The following is a 21,131-nucleotide window of genomic DNA, read 5'->3' on the forward strand; positions in this document are numbered from 1 at the left end:
AGGGTCATTTTCACCAGCTAGTAGAGTGGAAGGAACCAAAGATGCCAGGTTACATTTCCCAGCATCCCGGAATGCTCCCATGTGAAAACTATGCATCTAAATGAGGTGCTGAGCAATTGTAGGACCTCAATGAGGAAACCTAAAGGCACCAAATGACCTGGCTGTGTGGCTATGATGCAGAGCTCTAACCAAGCACAAGACACATTAGGGGGTTTTTGAATTCTAAAACTTTGAAACATTCAACTGAAGGAGCGCTCACTGTTGCTAGCTTTTGCAGGGCCATTGCTTAGGGGTTGTCAGCCTGCAAGAAAGTACTGGTAATGGCAGTATCTCCATGCTTTGCAAACAGGAATCTCCTAGATTGCAGGCTTTTCAGGACAGGGTCCTCTCCTTCTCCCGTGTGGCTGCATCTGTCTGTCATTTGCAACCCCTATTTAATGTACAGCGCTGCGTAATATGTTGGTGCTATATATATCCTATTTATTATTAATAAAAATAATATTAATAAATAGGACTTACTTTTTTATATAGAGGGGCATGATGCTAAACATGTCCAAAATTAGATTTTGGCTATGCCTACACTACATAGTACCCTATCTAGAGGGTGACAACTCTGCTGTGCAATTTCACTGCTTCCTGTTAACGGACGGGAAAAAAAATACATCTACTGAGTTCAACAGGTAATAAAACTACATTACAAGTAAACGGAAAACAGTTGCGTTAATTGACTGCATCGTACACATCATTCCATTTTTTTTGTGTTTGGTATCTGAAACCGCTGCTTCCCTCTAAACTGTTTTCCATTTGTTTTGTAATGTTGCCTTCTGTCCAGCCATAGGCAGTAAAGTCTTTTAATTCTATTCTTAATCTGTTATGCAATTGAAACCATGTTGCTGGGGAAGATAAGGGGGGTCTATATTCTTGGTATGAGTGGTGCCATTTTCTATAGCATTAAAGGCTTCCCTTTTGCACTTGTGTGTAATTTCGGACACGGCTAGACAGACTGACCTAGCATGGCTGACCCCCATTTAGCGAGTCCTAGCTTCCTCCTGTGTGTGGACAGATAGCTGTCTGATCACGTCTGCAGGGCTTGTCAGGGATGGCCGTTGGAGCACTCTTTCCCCACCCCAAACTTGCAGCCAATTTTTGTTTCTTGCTTGTGACCCTGCAAAGCTCTGAGTAGCAGCTGCTCTCTCGATCAGTTGACCTGGTAAGATGAGCTCTTCCATGAACTGCAGTGGGCGTCTGCATCGGTCGCTTGCCTTACAGTGAGATGAGATGAGTGTCCCTTAAATAGATAGGAAGGCAGAGCTATAAAAAGGGGGGGTTTGTGTGCCGCTTCTGCTCCTGTAGAATTGGTCATCAGCCTTCAGATCTGTCTCGGGGCAACGGATAAAATTTAAAAAAAAGAAACAAAACCTCCAAAAATTCGCCGAGGTCGGTGGAGAAATACCTAAAACCCGATTCTACCTTTGGAGTGGATAATCTATCAGACAGCGCTGGCGCTAAGTTCCCCTTCCGCCACCCCCGATCACGGCATCCTCAAGATGAAGTATTGTACTTCCCGGAGGTCGCGGAGCCTGAGGTCGGCACGGACGGTGCGTTTTCCAAACGAAGTGGTCTTCTTGGATCATATTCGGCAGGGTGACCTAGAGCAAGTTGGGAGGTTAATACGTGCCAGAAAAGTGACACTGGATAAAATCTACCTAACAGGTGAGGGCGACGATAGGTATGGAGTCAACAGAATAATTATTTTTTTTAATATTCAGTCAAAGATAAAGAAAGCCTTGCTGGCCATCTTTAAAAATAGCCACAAATGTTGCGCACCATGGCTCCCTGCCTCCAGGGGTTTGCCCACTCTTGGTCATGATTGTAAGCTCCAACAAGTTGGATCCTTTCCACTGATGACACAAGTTTGCAGGTGGCACTTGTTTGTTTGCTCCCCCATCTTCCTGATTATGTTTACTTCTTGCAGTTATAAATTCTAATGCTGGCCTTTTACTTCTAAAAACTTTTTCAAAATTTGATGAGAAACTGTAGTTGTTGAGCCAAACAGGTTGATGGTGGTACAAGGTGCAGAATAAAGGATTCCTGTAGACTTTTATTCCATCATGTGAAGGTTTATTTTGTTGGTCACTAACTTTATGAATAGGTGCTGAATGTGGATGCAAGTGGGCATTCAAAATGTTGGCCTGAAGATATGAAATGGCTGATGTTAAAACTGTTTATAATTGTTTTAACAATAATGGTTGTGTCTGGAGCAAAGTTTCCAACCAGGGTTCTTCCAGAGGTTGCTGGGGGTTCATTGATCAATGAGCAGTTTGTGCCTCTCAGGTCAGGTTAAGTGACCCCAATGATGTTTTTGGCTATCTGTAAGGGTCACATTCTTCCCAATGACCAGAGCAATTCTTCCAACTGACCATCACACTAATATACTGTGAGTTGTGGATATAGTAATTATTGCTGGTGTTCCTTAAGATGTAAAGTTTTTTTCAGGGGTTCCCCATGTTAAAAAGGTTCATACAAATCGCTGTAGAGATTGGCAAATGTAAACTGTTTTGTTGCCCCAAAAGTTTGGTAAAATATATTGGAATCAATAGGAAAGTCAAAATTGGGGTAGCTTTGTGGTTTAAAGGGTGCAATGGGCTGTAAATGGCTCCTTGAGGATATACAGAATCTCCATTCACCTATCCTTGACTTTTTCCCATGGACCCATTGCTAGCCCCATATAATAAAATAACAATGAACAAGAAAAAACATACAATAAATTCAAAGTGACAATAAACCATTTATTTGTAAATACACCAAAATCCCTACACACCCTCCTAATGGAGGGAAAAAAGTGAATTTTGCATAGACAACTCAAGAAGCAAAATTTCAATTTGGGTGAAATTTGAATGGACACAACCCACATCAACATAATTGGTAGGTGTATTGTTATACCATGTGCAGGCATTGTGCAGATTCTCCCAGGCATATATCAGCGATCAAAAGCAATTGGTTGTAAAAATACATCCTGGAATATCAATTTGTCACATGGGATTGGTCGGTTTGGGTATAGCGGCAGATGATCATTTCTACCGCTCCTTTTACATCTGTAGGTATTTTTCATGCTGCCTGCTAACTTTTGCCATCCAAGTGTCTACAAAAAATAAAAGCATACTATAAAATATAAAAGAAACATAACCCCCGGTCACAGTTACCAGATGAAATAAATTCATTTAAGGTAGAACTTCATACAAAAATAATAGATAAAAACTGAATAGATCATCAAAGAATAAGGAACCCCGCTGCACTCTCTTCCCTTCACATTCATAACGATCGTTCACCGTTCCTTGTTCATGAATCCATGAACGCCGGGCGCTGTACACATGCCAGATTCTGTCAGCCCTGAGGCGATTATCGGATGAGAATCATCTGATGTGTGTACATAGCTTTTATCTTCAGCCCTACTATACAGAGTGCTAGACACTGATACAAGGTCTCATCTTACATTGCTTGCATTTAAAAATAATACTTATAGCAATGTATTAATGACTGCTGTCAACACTTTATATATATCTGCTTAGAGTTCTGTTCATTACAGAAAGAAAAAGGGAATAGCAGTTTGTAAATATATTTACCGTACCCCCACCCTCCACACATTATAAGGTGTATTCCCTATCCTCTCAGTGAGCCTAACCTAATAAAGCTCCCCAAGGCTGGAGAGGATACACTTTCTTCAGTGAAGCTGGGTGATACAGCAAACCTGGAACGGATTTCCTAAAAGTTGTTTGCTATTTGTTAACAAAAGTTTTAAAACTGTACCAGATCCATTCCAGGTTTGCTGGATCATCCAGCTTCACTGATGAAAGTGTATCCTCTCTATCCTTGAAGAGCTTTAATAAGTTAGGCCCAGTGAGATCCGGCTCAGGAGTATCTCAAATTTGGAATACTCATCTATCCCAATGGAAGGATCAGGGTGTCACCCTTGCCCACAGCAGAAGCTAAGGGTAAGGTGAATATTTTTTAAACCTAAATGTAATTTATTTAAAAGGAGGAGAATATCATGTAGTCCATGCTTCAAATTGCAAAATTATGTCCGGTTCATATCCAAAGCAAAATATATTTATGGTAAATATTTCAAGAGATCACCCTGATGCATATATAATTTTATTATAAAAGCCCACTTGGTCTATACAGTTTGTGTATATATGTGTACATGGCGGCAGCCATATTTGCTCCTTGCATTCCCATGCTTCGCAGTGCTGCACAATGGTTGTGCTTTACTGCTCCTTCCCACAATACAAGTCTGTGAGTTGGCCTATGAAATGTGCAGTTGATATTTTATCTCATCAGATGCTTAATGGAGATGCTGGAGAACTGTAATCAGCCATGGCCAGTGAAGGAGGAGGTGTTCTGCAGTTCTAATGCACTTTTTGCTGAGGTGTGACATCACTGCTTCTCTATTAATTATATGTTGTCACTCTAGAACAGAAAGCATGGCAAGATCACCAAAAACAGAAACAGAAAAAAGAAAATGAACGCAGCCACCACACCTCTGCATTGTTTGTTTTGGGGTAGACAATAAACTAGTGCAATTTAACCATTCGGTTGCAATAGGTTGGATAGAAATATGGAAATGTGGACATTTATTAACCAGGATATGAATGCAGGAAATATGGATCATGACCCCATGTTTTGTCTCCCAGGCATGGGTGCAATGCATGAAGCCGTCCTCTCTGGGAATCTGGAATGTGTAAAGCTGTTGGTGAAATATGGAGCAGACATCGAGCAGAGAGATGAAAACGGCTGGACCCCTCTGCACATGGCGTGTAGTGACGCACATCCGCACATTGCCAGGTGAGCTCTGTGATTAAACAAAACTGATTTCCTACCATTTGTATTGTAAACATGGGTCGCAGCACTGAGAGATGATCTGGTAAAGTGGTAATATATGGTAAGGTGGTTAAAGCTGAAATGTAATTTGCTTTTGCTGGTTTATTCTGCCCCAATTTATCAATATGCTAATGAAATGTTTAAATAATACATTATTATGGATACAGTGATGTCATTTCTTTGTCTCTGTGCTTCTCTGTACAATGCAGACAGATCATGGTTGATAAGAAGGGCTGTGCATTGCTTACTGAAAATACCAAATGGCCTTAGTTGACACTCCTATCTGATACTGAGCCTCTATGAATAAAAGAACGAAAATCCCATAAATGTAAGCGGGGGACAGTCAAGCTGGGGTGGAAAGGGTTGGATGATGCTGGATGTCATCCAGCCAGGAAATAAAGAAGGATCTATGTGACTTGCTGCAGCTTTTAATGCACTCTGGACCTGATTTATTAAAGCTCTTTGAGGCTGGAGAGGATACACTTTCATCATTGAAGCTGGGTGATCAAGGTAATCTGAAATGGATCTGGTCCAGGATTCAAAACATTTGCTAGCAAATAGCAAATGACTTTGAAGAAATCCATTTCAGGTATGCTGGATCACTCAGCTTTACTGATGCATGTGTATCCTCTCCAACCTTGGAGAGCTTTAACAAATCAGGCCCATTGTGTGAAGCTCACAGTGTGCAATGAAATCAAATAAGCAATTTCAGTCCAGGAGAGGAGCTGGTACAACTGTGCACGACTGAAGAAAAGGATGTAGGAATAATGTAAATGGTTCAATTCTAGCAAAACTGTGTTTTGTGAGTTTCTAAATCCTTCTTCTGTAGGGTTTTAGATACTGATCTTGGAAGACAAGGACACCTTGCAGAAGTAGTATGGAGATTTGTCTGGCGTTTGGTAGGATCAGTACCATTTAATAGAAAACATATAGAAATAGGTTGCACGGATGTACTAAATTTGTATTTTGCCAAGATGAACATTTAAGTTCAGACTTGCAATGGGATCAGTGGTATCAATGCTGCTCCCGGGGACTGGCACCTTGCTAATTGTTTGGCTGCCCACACCAGCTTTTGCACATTTTACAGCAGGCAGTACTGAACCGCTCACTGCCTCCCCAATTCATTTTCTAGGGCTGCCATAGATAAAAAAAATAGTTTTAGAGGAAGTGATTCATGGGAATGAGGGTGTAACTGCACCACAATCTCACTGCACCTTGATCACTGATCTGAACATAGCCTTACTCATCTGAAAGTTAGCAACTTATCATCTAGCTTTCAGAAATGAAAAAGTTTTTTTTTTTTTTTGACTGTAGATGTATTACTAATCACTTATAAGTAGCTGCAGCACTGTCTACGTCTTCCTCAACCCCTGGAGGAAACTGAAGTGTCACGTCTTGACTATCCATGACATAAGAGCCCATTACATTTTTTCCAAGTGATCACACATGACTAACTGCAGGTCACCTTTTTGGCTAAGCTTGGAGGGTTTTTTTAAGAACCTCCGGTCGGTGGATTTTATCATGTGAGACCGTAATAAAAAATAACTCCTAAAGAAAGAACTCCAATTAGACAGATCAAAGGCAGATAAAAATCCCTTTTGATTCATTTAGGTTTTCAGATATTTTTCAGGTCAGTCAGCAAAGTATCTTGAATTCTTTAAAGTGGAAAGAAACTCACCTCTCATCGCTCCTACACCAGCACTGACATCTTAACCCGACCCTTTTCTAGGTTTTGGATCTTTGGCCATATTGATTGGCTACATTACTCCTGCACATGCGCACAGGAATTCATTCTTTATGCCATACCCTGGGTGGGCATGCACAGTTTTGTGTATGTTCAGCAAAAAATTGCAAAAAGGCAAGTTTGTTTTATTGCTGAAGACATCGTCTATCCCTTCTGCAAGAGCCCTCCAGCTTGCTGTTTTTTTTATTTTTAGGTTTAGTTTCAATTTCAAATGAAGAAACCTGAAGAAGATAAAAGGTGAAATTTAGCTTGTGCTGGAAATATGTGGCAGCTGATGGGCTGGAGGTATTGAGAGTTGCCAACTTTTAATTCTGCCCATTTGTAGGGCTTCTTGGATTGTAATCTCTATCAGTCAGGGTCCTATACTCCTCCTGTGTCACTGTCTGTGTCTTCTGTCTGTCATTTGCAACCCCTAATAATGTACTGCGCTGTGTAATACGTTGTCATTATATAAATACTGTTTATTTATAAGGGGAAGTTATGTCACGGGGACATTTGCTAATAATAATAATTTATTAAAACAGTATCTGTACATAGAGATAATTGTAAACTTTTCCTAGTAACTCCAAAACACCTTGACAATATCCATTCTAGGAGCCCATAATTTTATTGGAAGGGATTGGATTATGACTGGCTCTTGTGAGCGGACAAGGGAAAAGGCTACTCACTGCATTAGAAGCTGTGTGTCGCTAAAAGTTTGTATTTCACAAACTTTGCAAATCCTGGCGATTCACTGCAAACCAAGGTGTCAGCAAACCTGGAGCTCATCCATTGTTCCATCCATGGGAAGGGGATAGATGATAATGAGCAATCCTAAATGTCACAGTTTTCACCAAAGCAGGAAGTAAAGGTAAACTTCCACTGTGGACACCTGTTCAGGTAACAAAAGTAAAGGGGGAAATTCTCTGACTTATGTAGAAGTGAAAGCACAATTTCCCTAACCCAGACATTAAAAGCTAATTTAAAGGAGTTTCAACCCATCGCTTACCAAAGAAGCTCTCCTGTATGGGCAGTAACATAAAAGCACAGAACCAAAGAAGGGAGACAAATTTCTGTGCTTTGGGTCTGCAGGATAAGACTGTCCCAGCACTGTCCGCTTATCTTTTGAGAAACAACAGCAAATGATCAAGGTTTTCTGGTTGTGTAATCGCCTGAAAATAGTAATTTGGGACTGTCCAGCCCAAGGTTGTTACCCGTGCCTGCCAAAACAACCAGATTAAAAAGACTGTGCTCTAATATCTATATGAAGAACACCAAGAGTAGGCTGCCAAAAAGGCTGTAAGGAGGGCTTTGGTCTACTTTGTTATAAAGGATCCAAATGCCCTCTACTTGGTGTTCTTTATTTGGTTACATCCAAGGTTTTATTGTCCTCTTGTGGAGCTGCTATAATCAGATGTAACTGGATACCAAACCTTGGAGCACATGCTGATAATTCTAATAAACTTCTACACATGATCCAGGGCTGCTATTCAAATACTTTGGAAATCTAATATCTGTGTCTATCTTGAAGTGAATGAAAGTACATAGGATATATGTACGGTATAGCAGGCACTTGTTATTACTCTTTCCTGTTCTTACCCGCAGCTCCAATCTGATCTTGGAGCTCCTTAGGAAAATACCTGCAGTCATTATTTCTATTTCTTGCACAATATCTTGCTCCCCATATGATAGCCCTTGGACCAGAATATTGGCTTCTTAGATATTGGCTAACGTAAAGAAGTAAAGTAGTCTCTATTACAGTGGTCGTCGACCTTTTCAGACCCACGGACCACTAAATTTACCTGCTCCGGACCACGCATGCATGAGGAACTTTGTGTCACTCAAAGGGGAAGAAACTTCCCCCATAGTATTGTCATAGTATTGATGCCAGAACTCGCCCACCCTCCCATCGCAGGTCTGAGGGTTTTGTCCAGAGACAGTCCGCCCTATTTCCTGAGCCTGCGATCCATACAGGGAAGGGCTCCTTCTCCTGACCCCACTCCAGGGTACACTGGCCAGGGACGCGGACCGCCCAAATTTTTTTTGCGGACCATGACCGCTGCTCTATCATTTATAAAATACTTTCCAAAGGATTTTGGTCTGGAGTGTGTCAACAGGAATTTGTGGCCAAAAAAGACATTTAAACATTACATCCTGGGGTATAAAGGATTAATTAATTAAAATTCCTTGTTTAAAAACAGTTTTGTACACTCTTTTTTCAACAACTTCGTCAAAAAAGTACATGTGGTACATGCATAGTATTTAAAAAGAAAACCCAAACAACATGATGTTTTAGTCAGATATTTGTTTTGTACCGACGTGTTTCGCGGCAGAACCACTTCTTCAGGGGTAGAGAATATCATAGACTGATTTTCTATGCCTTGGTTGAAGCACAGGTATACACTAAGAAACTCAAAGGATAGTTGAAACCTTTCAACTTCAAAGAGGCTTGTAGTACAAAGCCACTATTAAATATCGTTCCAGATTATGAGTACAGACCATTAGGACTCGCAGTGAAAATCTGTACTGATTGATCTCCATATAGTGCTGCTACACTTGGCTGCTAGAGGCAGCTCACGTTACTTTGTTGCAAATACGAAGAGCCACAGAGTGTAGCAGGACTATATAGAGATTGTGTCTTTAATCAGTACAGATTACACTGGGGAATGCATTTTTTGTAGAGTTAGATCTTACACTTGTTTTTTTACTAATTTTTGGGTGGTGAATCCAGAAATGGCCCCAGTTTTTACTATCACATCAAGTTTTTACGACACAGGGTACCCTCCATTTTTGTCAAAAAACATACACGTTTTACATAAAATGAATAAATAATGAAATAATAACTTGAATGTACTGTTTTTTTTTAATTTATTTTATTTATACAAAGGCATCATATGTACATCCTATCTACCCCGATACCGTCCTACTGTGAACTTCAAATCATCGTTCACCTTGCTCATCACTGACTGCACCAAGGTTTTCCGGGAAGTTAAGATGGCCATGCAAAAAATGCACCTTGATGCTCATATTGCAACCAAGCATTTTGTAGCTCTCCAAGAGTTTCTGGACAATTTCTGTGTGATTATTTGCTCGTGTGTTTACAAGAAAGTCCTTGACAATGGCTTTGAATGATAACCAAACATTCTTTTGGACTTCTGACATTGTCCTGATGAAATGTTCATCTTTGATGAGCTGCCGAATCTGTGGACCATCAAACACACCAGCCTTTATTTTTTCAAATGACAGGCTAGGAAATGCCAAAATGAGGAACTTGAAAAATTCTCTTTCAGTTGGCAAAGCTTTAATGAACTGCTTCATCAGACCCAGTTTCATGTGCAGAGGCGGCAATATAATATTCTTTCTATCAACAAGTGGCTCATGTAGAATGTTTGGATCACCTGGTTTTAGGGCAGATCTTGGGGGCCAATTCCTTTCCACCCAATGCCTCTCACGAGCTCTGCTGTCCCACATGCACAGATAACAGGAACACTTGGTGTATCCGCATTGCTGACCAAGAAGGAAGCATACCATTTTAAGGTCAATACAGATGATCCAATTGTGTTGGTGATATTGCAACAAATCAATGACTCTCTTTATGTCTGCATATTCTTCACAAAGAGAAACTGAATGGCTAATTGGGACTGACCCAAATAAATTCCCATTGTGAAGGAGGACACACTTTAAGCTCCGCTGTCAGTTCTAAAGTACTGCAGAAATGCAAATTCTCTGGTTCGAAAGTACGATACCTTAGTTCCTTTTTCAAGTAAGTTTTTCTCACGCAGTCTTGATGCTAGGAGTTCTGAAGCCTTCTTCGATAGTCCCAAATCACGTGCCAAATCACTCAACTCATGCTGATCAAATCCCTTACGAACAAAGTCCCCTTCAATTTCAAACTCATCATCATTGTTGTCACCTAGTTCATCACCATACTTATGTTCTTCAAGAGAGGGAAGTGTAACGAAAACCGGCACTGGGATTTCATCTGAATGAGCCACTGGGCGTATAGCCGATGGTAGACTAGGATACTCTATGTTACATTTATTTTTCTTGTTATATCCTGAAGTTTTCACTATACAAAAGTAACAGTCACTGAAATGATCTCCTGGCTCTCCCCAAACCATAGGTACCGTATTTTTCGCCGTATAAGATGCTCTGGAATATAAGACGCACCCAATTTTAAAGGAGGAAAATCTAGAAAAAAAAATTCTGAAAGATTATTCCCCTTCTGATCACTCATGTGCCATTCAAATTCCCTTTCTGATCACTCTATGCCTTTCAAATTCCCTTTCTGATCACTCTGTGCTTTTTTTCCACTGTACGGCAGTTAGGACAGGGAACAGCAGGTGGCGCTGTGCCGGCTTCTTTCGCTCTGCTTTACAGACAGGAGAAGACACGTGCTCCTGCCAGAGAGAAGAGGAGACAGACGCTGAATGCAGCCAGAGACACACGCAGGATCGGGTATCGGGTGAGTATATTATTTTAATTATTTTATCACACCTTTGTCGTATAGGACGCACTAACTTTCCCCCCCCCCCAGTTTTGGGGAAGAAAAAGTGCGTCTTATACGGCAAAAAATACGGTACATCAAATGGCATCTTATCACGTGTTCCCTTTGTCCACATCCGCAAACCCTCGACACAAGGTGTTTGCACAGCCTATGGGGGGCCCAAGACTTATCTTGATCACCAAGTTTAACTTTGAAATATGCCAAATAGGCTTGTTTTACAAATTTGCTGATGTTCGCCCTTTGACTGGGAATGGTGAAACTGCCACAGATATAACAAAATGAATCGGGGTTGTTGAGGCACTTACCACGAGAAACAGCAGAGCCAGACATGATCTGAAAGAAAAAAATAGGTGTGTAAGTAGAAAAATAAATTTTGCTTATTCACTACGTTAAGCAGCGCACAACCTCTGACCACACTTTCTTATGTGTAAATGAATAGCCCATACAAATCCATGCTACAGTAATCACATTAATATTAGTGGTAGAAAAAAAACCTGACGTGATGGAAGAAATCTAACTGCACTTTCAGAATCAGCATACCTATTTTAGTGTAAATAAGCTTAAAACTTAAAGTCAACACAAAGTTAGTTCAAAATTGTTCCCCAGTGTTATAGATACAGATTGATTTCAGACAGAATTCAGCCAAAAGAACATTTGTGAGGTCAGGTACTGATGATGGATGAAAAGACCTGGCTCACGACAGACATCATAATTCATCCTAAAAGTGTTCCAGTAGGGTCAAGGTCAGGGCTCTGTGCAAATATTTCAAATTGTGTCTTTTATTGGAGCCGCTTGTACACCAGGGCACAGTCGTGCTGGAACATTACCAGGTCTTTTTCTAAAACAGGGAATCTGATGTTTCCTCAAACATTCCCTGGTTGAACATAATTACTGTTAATAAAACATATGGACCTGGAAGATTGACTTCAACTATCCAATCATGTGTGTTTTTTTTATTTTTCAGTTTAGATCCGCTTTAATATTTGATATGATTCCTCTGTGCTGACTTTATTATTTATACATTATTGTAAACCTACCCATGGATCGATGTATATTTGTCTTGGCACCTATGTTTGTCTGTTTTCTCACATGACATTTTGCTGATATTTTACACCAATATACTTGTATTTAAAAATCAGCAATCCTGGATCTGGAAACCTAAAAGATACCAAATGGTTGTATGCGAAACTCAAATGTCAATACCCAAATATTTTGGGAACACAAATGTCAGTGCTATGTTGTTCAGAGAATTCCGTTGCCCCGTTTGTTTTCTTGTCCTATTAGTCGTGGAATCTAAGTATCTGTTACATTTTCACTACTATCTTCTTGCAGTTAGCCCTAAAATATCAGCATGGTCTTAATATAATATAGTATCCCAGTGCTGGTAGTGTTCAGACTGGAGCTCATCATACCTCCCAACTGTCCCTGGTTTAGAGATATTGGGCCTGATTTATGAAAGCTCTCTAAGGCTGGAGAGGATACACTTTCATCAGTGAAGCTGGGTGATCCAGCAAACCCAGAATAGATCTGGTTCAGGATTCAAACCATTTGCTAGCTAATAAATTACTTTGCAGAAATACATTCCAGGTTTGCTGGATCACCCAGCTCCCCTGATGAAAGTGTATCCTATCCAGTCTTTATAAATCAGGACCATTGTCTCTGTTTCAGTTTTAAGTGCATTTGTACCTCTTTCCATATCAGTTGTCCTTCTTATAGGGTAGACATATATCCCTCAATAAAATGCAATAACTATTAAAGAGTGTAGTTTTGTACTAAACCTCTTGATTTAATAAATATAAGGGAAACAAAAAATAAATTGCTGGAGTAACCACTCATTTTATTGCAGGAGATTGAGGACCATTTTTATGTGACTTTCAATTTAACAGATCAGTCACACAAGAGGGGAATAGTAGTATTTAATAAATCAGCTGACGGAGGGGTTGGTTTATTAAAGGAATATAGTCATAGGTTCACTTATAAAGAGAATTTATCCCCTTGCAAGCAATATTTCATTTAGCTCTGTTGACTTCAACTATCCAATTATCTGCAAGGACAAAGAACATTTTGTTAACATTTCCTTGCATGTGATTGGGTAGTCGTTGCAAAATGAATTTTCACTGCAATGGTATCCTTTGCATAGTGATAATTCACCTTGGTGAACAAGTGAAGTGAACAGCCTGCATTAATTTAGTAAATGAGACAGAAGAGCAGTAAAGTACAAGCAGGCAGGGGAACTTAGTATATAATGGCTGTCCTGTAACAAGGTCTTTAAAAAGTGCAACTCCATATAAGTTAAAGACTATACACTCCCTAAACCTTAACCCATGTCATAAACTTTGAATCTGAACTTTGGAGGACTCAAACATTTATCCCTGCAGTGGGATTCCTTATCCACTGAAAAGGTTAAGAGCTCATTTTGTCCAGGAAACAACAATCATAATTAACAGAGAGATAAACGTAGCTTATTTTTTATATTTCCCACAAGTTTCCTATTTATACACTGGGTCCTCCATTGGCTCTTCAGTACGTAGGCTGGCCAGCCTGGGTTCTGTCATCATTGAGTCTCTGTGCTTCTCTGTGCAATGTTGGCATATCATGACTGATGGAAGGGTGTTGTACCTTACCTATTCCTCTTCAGAGCCTTTAGCTCTACTGCGAACAGTCAGCTGCCTTTTAGAAAGCTATATATTCTGTATCTGTCTGTCATTTGTAACCCTTATTTAATGTAAAGCACTGTGTAATATGTTGGCGCTAGAAAAATACAGTTTAATAATAATAATAATAATAATATTAATAATATTAATATTAAATAATAAAATGCCTTGATTTGTACCCATACTTAAGCTCTAGGACCATTCACTTACAAGGGTACTGGGTCATGGTCAACTGCAAGACAGCACTGTTAAGAGTATAATAAGGTCCTAAATGGACAAAGTGGCAAAGACTCTTTAACATGTTACCTTTTCCTCTCCAACCTAATCTTTAACTAAAAATACAGCCCCTTCTTGTCTTTGCTCCCATAACACTTGCATGCAAGTTCTGTGCCAAAGATACAAATAGCGAGAACTATTGATCCAGCTTGGAGTAGTACAAGTATTGAATTTTATACTCCCCTCCTATTGTATATTGTATACTTCCCCCAACTCATAGATTGTAAGCTCTTCGGGGCAGGGTCCACTCCTTCTCCTGTATCTGTCTGTCATTTACAACCCCTATTTATTGTACAGCGCTGCGTAATATAATGGTGCTATATAAGTTTTGTTTAATAATTATATGACCCTCCCTAGAGGTAACCCCGAGTGAGACTCGGGGTAGAAAAAAGTTGCTAAAAGCGGTAACCCCGAGTCACACTCGGGGTATGTAAACCTATGGGAAGGTTAGTAAATAGAGCGCTAACCTGATCCGCCGGAGTCCTGCGCCGTCCATCGCCGCGATCTCCGTCTTCTTTCTTCCTACTCTTCTGCACACAATGAGTCACTGAGCAGTTCCCGGTGACGTCGGTGCGTGTGTACGTTGCCGGCGGGGCGGGGCGGGAAATTCAAAATCCATTTGTATTGCATTCAATACAAAATAACTGCATTGAATGCAATACATTGCATTTAGCGCGCACTCGAGTCCCGGACCGCGGTAATCCGCGATCGCGGGTCGCGCGTATTATCGTGCTTCCAGCGATCGCGGATTTCAATGATGAATCAGGGGCAATGAGTCACCGAGCAGTTCCCGATGACATCGGTGCGTGTGTACGTTGCCGGCGGGGCGGGAAATTCAAAATCCATTTGTATTGCATTCAATACTAAATAACTGCATTGAATGCAATATATTGCATTTATATGTGTAAAACCAGTACATTGTTTTCAATAACATTTATTTTACAGTATATATATTAGTATGAGTATAATATGTATTTTTTAAATACAATTTAAAAAAATTTTTTTTCCTAAATATATATATTTTTTAATTTATTCAATTTATTGTTTTTACATTTTGATTTTGTGTTTCAAACTTTACTATACTCATACTAATATATTATACTGTTAAATAAATTTTCATGAAAAACAATGTACCGCCTTTAGACATATAAAACTGGAAAGAAATGAACCGCTAGGGAGGTTAATAATAATAATATTCACTTTATGAGAATTGTTGAGTCATTTCTATTACTCTGTAATACAGCTCAGCTCTTAGGGTAAGTTTATTGCATCCAAACAGAATCTCTGAGCAATGAAAGTAAAGACATTTGTATGAGAATATAGGTATACTGCCAGGTATGAGAATGCAGTATATGTATAAACGGTTACAGAAAAGCTTGTACAAGCTAGCAAGATTAAATTTGTCTGATGATGGAAATCCCGTTTAAAAATAACATGGGGTGAACAATATTGGAATGGTGTCACTGTGTAATCATAAAAGCAATCCTTTAATCCATATCAAACCCCACACAGGAATTGCCCAGCTGGAACTAGCAGGACGCCAAAAAAGAAAATTTATAACTGTGATCCTGGCTGGTTGCTCTGAGAAAACTACATTACATTAGATGAGCAAATTGAGCAAATATATTGTTATTAGGGATCCCTTGTGTTTCTGTTTTTTACTGATGACTTAAATCTGTATAGGAATAAAACTCATATGGTTGGAGTATAGTAATAGTTGGGACATCAGGAGCTGCAGATAATTGCATATAATATTGGGGAGATGTGGTATGCACAGGGATTTATATGAAGTTCAGATAGATAAAAAAATGGGGGTTCTATTGCATTAGCCTATGACTAGCCTATTGTGTGATACTCCCAACGCCTCTTAGATTGTAAGCTCTTCAGGGCAGGGTCCTCTCCTCCTTCTGTGTCACTTTCTGTATCTGTGTGTCCTTTGCAACCCCTATTTAATGTACAGCGCTGCATAATATGTTGGCGCTATATAAATACTGTATAATAATAATAAATAATTCTAATTGCATTGGATTCCTGTACAGACATTCAAACATTGTCTCCCAAAGCAGTTGTTATCAAACTTTGGGGTGGCAGTAGGAATGAACAAGCGAGACTGCTGCCAAGCAGCCTGTCAGTTCTCTGGAATCAGGAGGGGTCTTGTTATTTGGCACGGGATCACTGTGCTGGGATTTTCACGAAATGATAATGTATGATCATCACGGGCAATTTAAATTTAGTGTTGTTCACCCCTAGCTGCCCTGTCTGCTCCTCCAATGACCTACTAATGACTTTGTCACTTATAACCACTTCCCGTGCATGGCTTCAAGATTTCTCTACAGCCCCATTTTTTGAAACTCCCTTCCATGTCCTATTAGGCTTAGCCCTACTTTCCAAAACTCCAAAACCCTCCTTTACAAACTTGCCTACCCATCCCCACCTATCTCTGAACCAATCACTAATCAGTCACCATTCCATATTTCTTCCTATTCTCTAATACTCTCCCATCACCTCTTAGATTGTAAGCTCTGTTTTGCTGGGTCCTCTCCTCCTCCTGTGTCAATGTTTGTATTGTTTATTATGAAGGATTTGTCATCTGTAACCTATTTAATTTACAACACTGCACAATATGTATTAGTCTGTCATTTGCAATCCCTATTTAATGTACAGCGCTGCGTAATATGTTGGCGCTATATAAATCCTGTCTAATAATAATAATAATAATAATAATAATAATAATATGTTGGAGCTTTTTTAAGTTTATTAATAATAACTAAATAAATAAATAAATAAAACACAGCCCTAATATTTTTAAAGGGCTCCTCCACCTGACGTCCTTGGGTCTCACTTCCCAAGGTCTTTTCCTGGCAGTGATAGTAGGAAATCCTTAGGACTGCAGAGAGTGACGCTGATGTTATAATGTCAGCGCCGCTCTCTGTGGCTGTATGGCCCAGGTTGATGTGGCAACAAATCTGTCCTCGATTTGTGACTTGATATCACAAATGTGGCCTCCGTTGTCAGTCGGTCGAAATTGAGAAGAGAGGTCAGCAGTACCATGCAAGCAGTTCCAGGAATTATTTCCACCTGCTTTAATAAATGACTTACCTGGAAGGCAAACACGAGCCTTTAAACCCTTTAACAGCCCGATTACACCAGTTTAAACCATGTGGTCTTTCTTGCGCTAGTCATGTGACCAGATACCTAGGCATTTGATCATGTGATCTTTAATAAAAATGTTGAAAATGGATACTCCATAGGAATGGCTCTATGCATGCCATAAACTCTGTTTTGCTTCTAGCTGGAGGAGGGGGGCTGCATGACTGGATGGGAGGTGAATGCTCTTCCTGAATCTGACACATTCATGGCCTCATTTAGAAGGCCAAGGAATTTGGTTACCCACCAAAAAGGGAACAGGGTTAAGTGATCTCCGGTCATTCTGCACGTTGAAAGCGGAACTCTATCTCAAAGCTTTGCAGTCAGGAAGGTTTAGAACCTTGGTAAGCTTGTTTAATGCTTTCTTTGGAGAAGATTTTTTGCAATGTCTGTGAGACAGGAAGTGAAAGGAAATCTCTCTAAAAGGCACACAGCAGGAAATGATGTTTTTAGTAAAGTTTGGGTAAAGATCTGTCATGTGTACAGCAGTCCCCAACATTGTTCATCAATCTGCCCTAACCGATGATCCATTGGGAACACTCCTATGAAGGAAAGCACAGCAGGATATCACTTGTTGTTCCTCCCACTTCCCCTCTTTATTGAACAGTATGGTGCTGTGTGTACAACACCCGATCGGAAAAGATCACAAATAAATGTTTCCAGTGACAATCATCTAATGTCCATTGGACGTCCTGTACAGGGCTTTAGGAAAGTTGGAAAGTCCTCCAGGTTTGTATTTCTGACTGTGTCACTGGTGCAAGATGTCAGGGGACTTACCAAGGTCTCTAAAAGAAATGGTGCTAAAGTGGGATGTAGCTGATCATAAGTGGGTTATTCTAAGCAAACCTGTCACTTGGAGCTGGGGAGGAGAGTCACATTCCTAAGACATGAGTCCGGACCCTTCATTTGGAATAGGCTGACAGTGCACCCTAAAACATGAAAAATTACCTTTATTTTGCACAGCATGTGTGTTGAGGTTTCCGTTGACATTGCTATATTATTAATATTATTAATACGCAGTATTTATATAGCGCCATCATATTACGCTGTACAAAGTCCATAGTCGTGTCATATGTTTTAATACCAATATAATGTTATGGTGAGCTGCGCCTCTGTGATATTCTAGTTTTCTTATGGTTACAGGCACTTATGTATGAAAATTTTCCTTTTTACTATTGAGTGGTCAGTGTCTTAGTTCTATGATAGAAGTTGGATTGCACTTGTGACAGGGACGTGTCTTACGTTTATAAATTTGGCCTCCCCTTGCCTTATGAGTGCAGTGAAAAGCATCGACTGGCATTTAAGACAATCTCTTTCAACTTGATCTTGGGCAGTGCCCTGCCATTTAGTGCTGGGGGAGGAGAGGGTAAGTCACATTCCCAAGACATATGTCCGGACCAGTTTAGCCTTTCCATTCCCTGCAGCTTACCACGGACGTCCCTTGAGAGCAGCCATCTTCATAAATAGGAAATGTTACTTGTTCTCTATGAATGTACAAATTAATATATAACAATGAAGTGTTTTGGTTTATCTGTGTAATAAAATAGCTTCTGCTTGTGCTAGGCTCTTACCAGGTTCATTGCTCAGCTAACTCTGAGAACTACAGAATCCCATCAATTATAAGTTACAATGATAAGGTTTTTGTAGTCAGGTACAATGCTTCTTCTTCATTGACTGTACAGTCAATGAGTTTTGTCCCTAGGACAGGTAGTGTGCTACTGGCAGGATCACATGGTTAAGGGAAAGAGAAAAGAGCCTAAATATAACATTTATAACCTCTTCACATGCAGGGCTCCAAGACTTTTCTAGAGCTGCCCCAACTCTCTGGAATGGTTTTCCTCGTCCTATTCAGCTTGCTCCTACATTCTGCTCTTTTAAAAGAGCACTCAAAACCCATTTTTTTAAAACCCACCTACCTTCTTCTGTCTTTTGAAACCCTCACTACTCACCCACCACTACATATCCCCCTCCTTTTGTATGTTACTTCCCCCACCTCTTAGATTGTAAGCTCTTCGGGGCAGGGTCCTCTCCTCCTCCTGTGTCTGTATCTGTCTGTCATTTGCAACCCCTATTTAATGTACAGCGCTGCATAATATGTTGGCGCTATATAAATCATGTCTAATAATAATAAATAATTCTAAGGAAAATTGCATTGGATTCCTGTACAGACATTCAAACATTGTCTCCCAAAGCAATTCTTATCAAACTATGGGGTGGCAGTAGGAATGCACAATACATTGGTGCTATATAAATCCTGTTTATTATTATTATTATTAATAATAATAATAATAATAATAATAATAATAATAATATACCATATGCAGTGATCTCATTTAAGGTCTGATAGGTGGCGATATATTTATATATATTTTTATTTTTGTTTTGTATTTGTATATGCTTTAGGACCCACTTTATGATGCTGCTATACTTAGCCAGGGTTAGCACCACATTGGGTAAATGCTTATTTGGCCAGGGGTAAAGGAATAACTACACACTTACATGCATTATTCCTCCCTCCCTCAATGCTTTGCTATGTGGTTGGCCCCCAGGCTCCAGTATAATGCAGGACTGGTGGTCCTGCATGGTGCAGATGACAATCAATAGGCTGTGCCCCGTTGAGTAGTAAAGTATTTAGTACTTTAGTATTAATAGGGGAATGATTGCAAGGAGAGATGGAAGACTGGAGAAAGGAATAAGAATTTGGACCTATTTGTATCCCCCTTGGCGAAATGATCATTTAACCCATGGCTATGTTTACCAGAAGTTGGGTTTTAAATATTTTTTTCTCTCCCTCTAGGTATATTTGACATTTTAGGGACCATGGGCCTTCTGGCTCTTGAGATTTGACCATTTTTTGTGTTTTATGCTACACTGCACTAATCCACAAAATGTATGTCTTTCCCCCCAGGTATCTTCTATCCCTTGGAGCACAAAAAGATGTTGTGAACAGCGAAGGGGAGACGCCATCTGAACTCATAGACTCAGACTGCGAGGAGTTAGTCCAGCTCTTCTCAACCAAGGAGGGCGACTGATGAACGCTTATAGTTGACTGCCAACCCCAGCAGGGGTGCATTTTTGACATGTGCTGCGCCCTGGTGGGAGATGGTAAGCACACAGACTTCAGAGGTTTTTTTTTCCAAAACTCTTGCCTACTTAACCCAACTCACACTCAAGCAGACACATCTGCTACGGTGGCAAATGTGCCACATAGGATGGGATGGTGACCCAGCAGCAAGAGTGTGTGTATCATAAGTCCTCAAAAGTCATTAATTTAATATTAAAGCATGCGCGGATTCAATATGGCAGCTGGGTGACCTCGCCAGTGACTGGTATACCTGGGTTGTGACTCCGCAGTTATGAAGCCCTGTCTAAAAAAGGACAATGTGTTAACAAGGAAAGAAAAAAAGCATCACCTGATTTTCCTTTACACAGGGCAATGTAGTTTTGCCTACTATGGTGTTTTTTTTCTTTTAGTAATGTACATATCTTTATACAACTTTGTGTGTGTAATATGTAGTGTATTGTTTTATAACTCCACATTAAAATAATGGCTTCTGTTAAACAAAAACACAATCAAGGGTGAAAAAAAGGAAAATCGGAATCGGAAATATAAATGGTGACTAAAATGGTGCTTTATGTGAATATAGGGCACTTATTGGGCCTGATTTATTAAAGCTTCCAAGGCAGAGTGATCCAGCAAACCTGTAATGGTTCTGATCCAGGTTTTAAAACATTTGCTAACAAATAGCAAATGACTTTGTAGAAATCCATTCCAGGTTTGCTGGATCACCCAGTTTCACTGATGAAAGTGTATCTTCTCCAGCCTTGGAGACCTTTAATAATCAGCCACATAGTATTTATCTATTGGTGCTGACACACTCAATTACTATGCACTAGACCAGGGGCGCCCACTCTTTTTTGGCTTGCGAGCTACTTTTAAAATGAC

General features: G+C 40.0%; 1 protein-coding gene across 1 annotated transcript; it reads left to right on the plus strand.

Moving 5' to 3' along the window:
* The first annotated feature begins 984 nt into the window (after positions 1–984).
* Positions 985–21,125, plus strand: PPP1R27 (protein phosphatase 1 regulatory subunit 27). Its single transcript, XM_072403404.1, has 3 exons — positions 985–1,713; positions 4,692–4,842; positions 20,094–21,125. The coding sequence occupies exons 1-3, from the start codon at positions 1,548–1,550 to the stop codon at positions 20,215–20,217; spliced, it is 441 nt and encodes a 146-aa protein (XP_072259505.1). The 5' UTR covers positions 985–1,547; the 3' UTR covers positions 20,218–21,125.
* Positions 21,126–21,131: the final 6 nt, after the last annotated feature.

The sequence above is a fragment of the Pyxicephalus adspersus genome, chromosome 3 (genome assembly GCF_032062135.1).
Source record: "Pyxicephalus adspersus chromosome 3, UCB_Pads_2.0, whole genome shotgun sequence".
NCBI classification, from domain to species: domain Eukaryota; kingdom Metazoa; phylum Chordata; class Amphibia; order Anura; family Pyxicephalidae; genus Pyxicephalus; species Pyxicephalus adspersus.